The sequence below is a fragment of the Cebus imitator genome, unplaced genomic scaffold (genome assembly GCF_001604975.1).
Source record: "Cebus imitator isolate Cc_AM_T3 unplaced genomic scaffold, Cebus_imitator-1.0 Scaffold207, whole genome shotgun sequence".
Taxonomy (NCBI): Eukaryota; Metazoa; Chordata; class Mammalia; order Primates; family Cebidae; genus Cebus; species Cebus imitator.
In genome coordinates, this window is record NW_016107522.1 from 1,885,623 (window position 1) to 1,894,589 (window position 8,967).

At 38.2% G+C, this 8,967-nt stretch overlaps 1 protein-coding gene across 1 annotated transcript in view; it reads left to right on the forward strand.

The window, feature by feature from the left end:
- Window positions 1-4,877: 4,877 nt before the first annotated feature.
- LOC108317781 (heterogeneous nuclear ribonucleoprotein D0-like) overlaps window positions 4,878-8,967 on the forward strand; it is a 105,735-nt gene continuing 101,645 nt past the window's right edge. Inside the window, exon 1 of the mRNA XM_017548464.2 lies at window positions 4,878-4,992. Within this exon, the coding sequence (XP_017403953.1) occupies window positions 4,878-4,992 (115 nt within the window). The remainder of the gene's footprint in view (window positions 4,993-8,967) is intronic.

Sequence of the window (8,967 nt, forward strand, 5' to 3'; positions counted from 1 at the left end):
GTGATCCTCAGGCAAGCAGGGTCTGGAGTGGACTTTCAGCAGTCCTACAGCAGAGGGGCCTGACTGTTAGAAGGAAAACTTAAAAACGGAAAGAAATAACTTCATCATCAACAAAAAGGACATCCACTCAGAGACTCCATCCAAAAGTCACCAACTACAAAGACCACAGGTAGATAAATCCACAAAGTTGGGGAGAAATAAGCATAAAAAGTATGGAAACACCCATAACCAGAATACCTCCGCTCCTCCAAGGGATCACAACTCCTCACCAGCAAGGGAACAAGGCTGGATGGAGAATGAGTCTGATGAATTTACGGAAACAGGCTTCAGAAAATGGGTAATAAAAAACTTATCTGAGCTAAAGGGCATGTTCTAACCCAATGCAAAGAAACTAAGAACATTGAAAAAAGGTTTGATGAAATGCTAACAAGAATAAACAGCTTAGAGAATAATATAAATGAACTGATGGAGCTGAAAAACACAACACAAAAACTTCGCAAAGCATACACAAGTTTCAATAGCCAAATCAACCAAGCAGAAGAAAAGATATCAGAGACTGAAGGTCAACTCAATGAAACAAAACAAGAAGGCAAGATTAGAGAAAAAAGAGTAAAAAGAAATGAACAAAACCTCCAAGAAATATGGGATTATGTGAAAAGACCTAATCTATGTTTGATAGGTGTACCCGAATGTGAAGGAGAGAATGAATCCAAGCTGGAAAACACTCTTCAGGGTATTATGCAGGAGAACTTCCCCAAGCTAGCAAGGCAGGCCAATATTCAAGTCCAGGAAATACAGAGAACACCAGAAAGGTATTCCTCAAGAAGAGCAACTCCAATGCCCATAATTGTCAGATTCACCAGGGTTGAAATGAAGAAAAAATGCCAAAAGCAGCCAGAGAGAAAGATCAGGTTACCCACAAAGGGAAGCCCATCAGACTCATAGCAGGTCTCTCAGCAGAAACCCTATAAGCCAGGAGAGAGTGGGGGCCAATATTCAACATCCTTAAAGAAAAGAACTTTCAACCTAGAATTTCATATCCAGCCAAACTAAATTTCATAAGTGAAAGAGAAATAAAATCCTTTACAAACAAGCAATTGCTCAGAGATTTTATCACCACCTTACAAGTCCTGCCTTACAAGAGCTCCTGAAAGAAGTACTAAACATAGAATGGAACAACCAGTACCAGCCACTCCAAAAGCATACCAAATGGTAAAGAGCATCCATACAATGAAGAAACTGCATCAACTAATGGGCACATAAATCAGCTAGCCTCAAATTGGCAGGATCAAGTTCACACATATTAACCTAAAATGTAAATGGGCTAAATGCCCTAATCAAAAGACACAGACTGGCAAGTTGGAAAAAAAGTCAAAGCCCATCGGTGTGCTGTATCCAGGAAACTCATCTCACATGCAAGGATACACATAGGCTCAATATAAAGGGATAGAGGAAGATTTACCAAGGAAATGGAGAGAAAAAAAAAGCAGGAGTTGCAATCCCAGTCTCTGATAAAATAGACTTTAAAGCAACAAAATCAAAAGAGACAAAGAAGAGTATTACATAATGGTAAAAGGATCAATGAAACAAGAAGAGATAACCATCCTAAATATATATGCACCCAATATGGGAGCACCCAGATACATAAAGCAAGTTCTTAATGACCTACAAAGAGACTTAGACTGCGACATAATAATAGTGGGAGACTTTAACACTCCACTGATCAATGAGACAGAAAATTAATAAGGATATCCAGGACTTGAACTCAGATCTTGACCAAGCAAACCTAATAGACATTTAGAGAACTCTCCACCCCAAATCCACAGAATATACATTCTTCTTAGCACCACATCACACCTACTCTAAAACTGACCAGATGATTGGAAGTAAATCACTCCTCAGCAAATGCAAAAGAATGGAAATCATAACAAACAGTCTCTCAGACCACAGTGCAATCAAATTAGAACTCAGGATTCAGAAACTAACTCAGAACCGCACAGCTTCATGGAAACTGAATAACTGGCTCTTTAATGTTGACTGGATAAACAATGAAATGAAGGCAGAAATAAAGATGTTCTTTGAAACCCGTGAGAATGAAGACACAACATACCAGAATCTCTGGGACACATTTAAAGCAGTGTCTAGAGGAAAATTTATAACAATAAATGCCCACATTAGAAGCAAAGAAAGATCTAAAATCGACACCCTATCATCAAAATTGAAAGAGCTACAGGAGCAAGATCAAAAAAACTCAAAAGCTAGGAGAAGACAAGAAATAACTAAGATCAGAGCAGAACTGAAGGAGATAGAGACACAAAGAACTCTTCAAAAAATCAATAAATCCAGGAGATAGTTTTCTGAAAAGATCAACAAAATAGACCACTAGCCAGATTAATAAAAAAGAAGAGAAAAGAATCAAATAGATGCAATAAAAAATGATAAAGGGGATATTACCACTGATTCCACAGAAATACAAACAACCATCAGAGATTACTACAAACAACTCTATGCACATAAACCAGTAAACCTAGAAGAGATGGATAAATTCCTGGACACTTGCACCCTCCCAAGCCTAAACCAACCAAAAAAAAAAAAACCCCAGGTCCAGATGGGTTCACAACCAAATTCTACCAGACATACAAAGAGGAGCTGGTATCACTCCTTCTGAAACTATTCCAAACAATCCAAAAAGAGAGAATCCTTCCCAAATCTTTTTATGAGACCAACATCATCCTGATACCAAAACCTGGCAGAGACTCAACAAGAAAAGAAAACTTCAGGCCAATGTCCATGATTAACATAGATGCAAAAATCTTCAATAAAATACTGGCAAACTGATTGCAAGAGCACATCAAAAAGCTTATCCATCACCATCAAGTAGGCTTTTTCCTGGGGATGCAAGGCTGGTTCAACCTACGTAAGTCTATAAATGTAATGCACCACATAAACAGAACCAAAGACAAAAACCACATGATTATCTCAATAAATGCAGAGAAGGCCTTCAACAAAATTCAACAGCCCTTTATGCTAAAAACTCTCAATAAACTAGGTATCTACAGAACGTGTCTCAAAATAATAAAAGCTATTTATGAAAAACCCACAGCCAATATCATACTGAATGGGCAATAACTGGAAGTATTGCCTTTGATATCTGGCCTAGATAAGGATGCCTTCTTTCACCACTCCTATTCAATATAGTATTGGAAGTTCTAGATAGAGCAATCAGGAAAGAAAAATGAAATAAAGGATATTCAATCAGGAAAAGAAGAAGTCAACTTGTCTCTATTTGCAGATGACATGATTGTATATTTAGAAGATCCCATCATCTCAGCCCAAAATCTCCTGAAACTGATAAGCAACTTCAATAAAGTCTCAGGTTACAAAATCAATGTGCAGAAATCACAAGCATTCCTATACACCAATAATGGACTTAAAGAGAGCCAAATCAAGAAAGAAGTGCCATTCACAATTGCTACTAAAAGACTAAAGTACCTAGGAATACAACTAACAAAGGATGTAAAGGATCTCTTCAAGGACAACTACAAACCACTGCACAATGAAATAAGAGAGGACACAAACAGATGGAGACACATTCCATGCTCATGATGAGGAAGAATCAATATCATGGTAATGGCCATACTGCCCAAAGTAATTTGCAGATTCAACACTATCCCAATCAAACTACCTATGACCCTCTTCACAGAACTGTAGAAAACCACTTTAAACTTCATATGGAACCAAAAGAGAGGCTGCATAGCCAAGTTAATTCTACGCAAAAAGAACAAAGCTGGAGACATCACACTACCTGACTTTAAATTATACTACAAGGCTACAGTAATCAAAACAGCATGGTACTGGTACCAAAACAGAGATATAGACCAATGGAACAGAGCAGAGGTCTCTGAGGCAACGCCACACATCTACAACATCTGATCTTTGACAAATCCAACAAAAGCAAGCAATGGGGAAAGAATTCCCTGTTTAATAAATGGCATTGGGAAAACTGTCTCGCCATGTATAGAAAACAGAAACTGGGCCCCTTCCTGACACCTTACACTAAAATTAACTCCAGATAGATTAAAGGCTTAAACATAAGACCTAACATCATAAAAACCCTAGAAGAAAACCTAGGCAAAACCATTCAGGACATAGGCATAGGCAAGAACTTCATGACTAAAACACCAAAAGCAATGGCAACAAAAGCCAAAATAGACAAATGGGACCTAATTAAACTCCAGAGCTTCTGTACAGCCAAAGAAACAATCATTAGAGTGAATCTGCAAAAATCAGAGTGGGAAAAAATTTTTGCAATCTACCCATCTGACAAACGGCTAATATCCAGAATCTACAAAGAACTAAAACAAATTTTCAAGAAACAAAGAAACCCACTCAAAAGTGGGCAAAGGATATAAACAGATGGTTTTCAGAAGAAGACATATCTGAAGCCAACAAACATATTAAAAAATGCTCAACATCACTGGCCATTAGAGAAATGCAAATAAAAGCCACATTGAGATAACATCTCATACCAGTTAGAATGGCAGTCATTAAAAAATCTGGAGACAACAGATGCTGGAAAGGGTTTGGAGAAGTGGGAACACTTTTACACTGTTGGTGGGAGTGTAAATTAGTTCAACCATTGTGGAAGACAGTGTGGAGATTCCTCAAGGACCTAGAAATAGAAATTCCATTTAACTCAGCAATCCCATTTCTGGGTATATACCCAAAGAATTATAAATCATTCTATTATAAAGACACATGCACACGTACAGCTAGTGTTCGACTTACGACCACGGTTGGGACCGCGGACCAGTCGTAACACGATTTGGTCGTAAGTTGAGTAGGCTATATGTACAGTTCAAATGGTGCATGCGGAGATGGTAGTGCTGCCGGAAGCTGGTCCACACTGTCGTATGCCCAGCTGGGCAACGTTTGCGCTGCCAGACACAGAGCAGTCGTGGCTAGCAATTGTGGTAGTAAAGTCGAATGGTCGTAAGTTGCATGGGTGGTAAGTCGATCAATACCTGTATGTTCATTGCTGCACTGTTTACAACAACAAAGACCTGGAACCAACCCAAATGCCCATAGATGAAAGACTGAACAGGGAAAATGTGGCACATATACACCATGGAATACTATGCAGCCATAAAAAAACGAGGTGTTCCTCTCCTTTGTAGGGACATGGATGAACCTGGAAACCATCATTCTCAGCAAACTGACACAAGAACAGAAAATGAAACACCACATGTTCTCACTTATGGGTGGGTGTTGAACAATGAAAACACATGGACACAGGGAGAGGAGCATCATACACTGGGGTCTGTTGGGGGGAACTAGGAGAGGGACGGGGGGAGTGGGGAGTTGGAGAGGGATAACATGGGGAGAAATGCCAGATATAGGTGATGGGGATGGAGGCAGCAAACCACATTGCCATGTATGTAGCTATGCAACAATCCTGCATGTTCTTCTCATGTTCTCTGGAACCTAAAGTGTAATAAAATAAATAAATAAATAAGAAGAAATTATAGGGATTGGGGTTTCTCTCAAACTATATTAGTCGTGTTGACCATTATTAAAATTAAGTGGCATTCACTTGGATTAAATAGTAATAAAAATGTTAGACTTTCTAGTGATTTTTTTATCTCAAGCCTTTCACTGTTGGGCCTTCATATATGTACTTGAAAACAAAATTTGTACAAGTGTTGACACTGGTTTGAAGATTCTAGTGATTACTGGTTTGAAGATTTTAGTGATTAAAGTTACCGAATCCAGTTGTCAGTACTATATCTAGAAACCAATCTTAGAAATATTTTAGAGGATGATACCCTTTAAAAATAGCTAAGAAGAAATTACTGTGTGCCTACTCACACTTTCTTCCTGTTTCACTGTATCATATTTAAATGAAAGGAGACTATTTATTTTCATACTGAATTTCCAAGAGTAATACTTGCTTTTACCATTTTTTAAATGGTGGAGAAAAAAGTCAGTTGCCTGACTTTGACAAGTTTGGCATAGGGCCTAATACATCGTTGATGGTTTTGGTCACAGTTCTGTCACTAGCAATTAGATATATGCGAGGAGCAATCTAACCACTTTAGTACAGTAATTTGAATTGCTGCAGAGGGTAACTACTGGACACCAAATCGCAGTGTTTTAATTTGTGACAGGATAGAGAAAAATGGTAGGACTTTCTGCAGTATAAATAGCCTATTAACTAATCCTTGTGCTGTTAAGTTACAGGGCTTGACTCGTGGGTCAGAAAAATGCACCTAGTCCTGCTAAATCTTGAGCACTAATCTTTGTGAAAACGTCATCTTCCGACCCAGCAGAAGATGACAATCAAAGTCAACTGCTTTTGTGAGACACAGGGCCAGAAATTAAAACCATTGAATCCCACTACGCCCAGGGACTATTACATAAAAGGTGGGCACAAGAGATTGTAAGGGCCAATTTTGAGCAATAAATTTAGTTCTAAGTTTTTCTATAAATTAAACATTAGTATCAGAAGCACATTGATGTCAGACCATCATATGGGCTCCTGTGTTAGAATAAGAGGATTTTCTTGGAGCATTGATCTGCTTTTTAACAGAAAATTATAAAAGTTTATAAAAGGTTTATTGAAATCATATCTCATGGTCAAACTGGTTAAAACTAGATACATCTGGGCCAGACATGGTGGCTTGCACCTGTAATCCCAGCACTTTGGGAGGCCAAGGCGGGCAGATCATGAGGTCAAGAAATTGAGATCATCCTGGCCAACACAGTGAATACCATCTCTACTAAAAATACAAAAATTAGCCAGGTGATGTGTGCCAGCAGGCTCAGCTGCTTGGGAGGCTGAGGTAGGAGAATCACTTGAACCCAGGAGGAGAAGATTGCAGTAAGCTGAGATTTGTGCCACTGCAATCAAGCCTGGTGACAGAGTGAAACTCTGTCTCAAAACACACACATACACACACACACACATGCAAACGAGATACATTTGTTTATAAGCTTTTATTGACACTAGTCTTAACAATAATACACCAGACCAATGTAAAATTTGGTTTTCTCTTTTGAACAAAATCTTTGTGTAATATAAGTAAAAGATAAAAGATTTTTTGTTTAGCTTTTGAGTAAACTGCAGAGAAAAAAAGAAGGGTGGAGAGATATTTAGTTGGCTCATGATGTCTGTTAGGTGTTATTGTTTGGAAACCTGAGTCTTCTCTCTATCGAAAGGTAAAACTTTTAGTTTTATCATTTTGACTTGGCATGCTAGAATTACGCTGGAAGCATTGTCAAATCTGAAGTGGTATTTAACTTCCCTTGTGTTATATTTATATAAATGTGATATTAATATGCATTCCAGAATTATATAAATTCCTAAAATTCTGATATGTTTTAAAATACGTTGTCAGCAACAATTATGCTTATTATGTTAAATTGTTGTATGTCACAGAGATAACCAATTTTCCTTGTCAACTGTGTCTTTAACTATGGCTGTCTTAGGACGTTTGTTATCTGCAATTGTTTTGCTTTGATTCTTCTAAAAAAGTGACTTATAATCAGCTGCAGTCTAGGGCTTGCTTCTTTGGTGGAGTCCATGCAAATGACTCTTGAAGGTAGGTTTCTGATAACTTTGGAAATTGTGCCATTGAATTAGACAGAAAATTTTCAGGACACTTATTCAAAGGCTAATAAGTTCATAAAGATTGTTAACCCAATAGGAAGCAGAGCAGAAGTTGATTGCATGGATTGAACTAATGGAAAAATAAAATAAACTTACTGCTTTTACAAAATTTGAAACATTGCTGCCTTTAATAATTGAGCAGAGTATACTTTAGTAAACAGAATTTGAGGCACATTTCTCTCTATGCCTAATTTCTCTAGAACTCACAAACTATTTGTGAATATGTTTAATTCATGGCAATGTGTTTCTTTGCATAAGTGCAATAACAATCTGTCTTCTTTTATAATGGGATGCAGTTGGAAGAACTGGTTATTTTCCTAGGGCTTTGACTGAAATGACATTGTGGGAGGTTCCTGCAAAGACAATTTCAGACAACCGACATGGACATTGATTCTTCCTGCACTTTGTGTGTGTGGTCAGGCCACGTGTATGAGATTGAAGCTTATTTTGTAGGCAGGTTGGTCCTGCTGTGTTTCCTTTAGCACACATGGGGACTAGAGAGAGAAAGGCTGTGGTTCAGAAGAAAACTATAGTATTAGATTCACTTTTGATTCCCGGGTGGCCACGTGGTCACCCATGTTATGGAGCTGCCCACAACACCCCTCATCAGCACGAAGCAGCCAGAAGTATTAATAGCAGATTCTGCATGATTGAAGAATTTATAAATAGAAAAGCAGGGACTGAAACTGATCCAATTGTCCCATAGAGCTGATGTTTACGGTTTCTTTGAATAAATTTAGAAATTGATCCTCCCAGTCTTAAAACTTGAGAAAGTTACATTTATCTTAACTGAGTTCCTGTTTCAGAAAGCAACTATCAGGCCTCTCAGATAGTATCATGGAGCTGAAACTCACCATATTACTGCATTTAGACAATGAAACACCAGCCCCTCGCCCATTAAGATTGCCTAAGCGACCATTGCTTCCTGTTAAACGACTCCTCTTCCTGGATTTGAGACTTATCTACCATCTTCTTGGTTGCAGCACGTAATCAAAGCCTTCTTCCTTGGGAATAATATTGTCTTAATGATTAGCTTTCTGTGTGGTGAGCAGCACACCTGACTGAACCCCTGTTGTTTTGGTAGCAATTGCAGAAACTCAGACTCCAGGCTCCTGTCTACTGTGGCTGATACAATGTACATTTGCTGACACATGCTCACATCTTCCTAGACACAAGCAGGTATGCATTTCCCAGCCTCACTGTAGCTATGCTGGGTTTATGTAACTGGCCTGAACTGATAAGCCACTTCTAGGCTTAATGGCTTAATTTTTTTTTTTTTTTTTTTTTTTTTTTTTTTT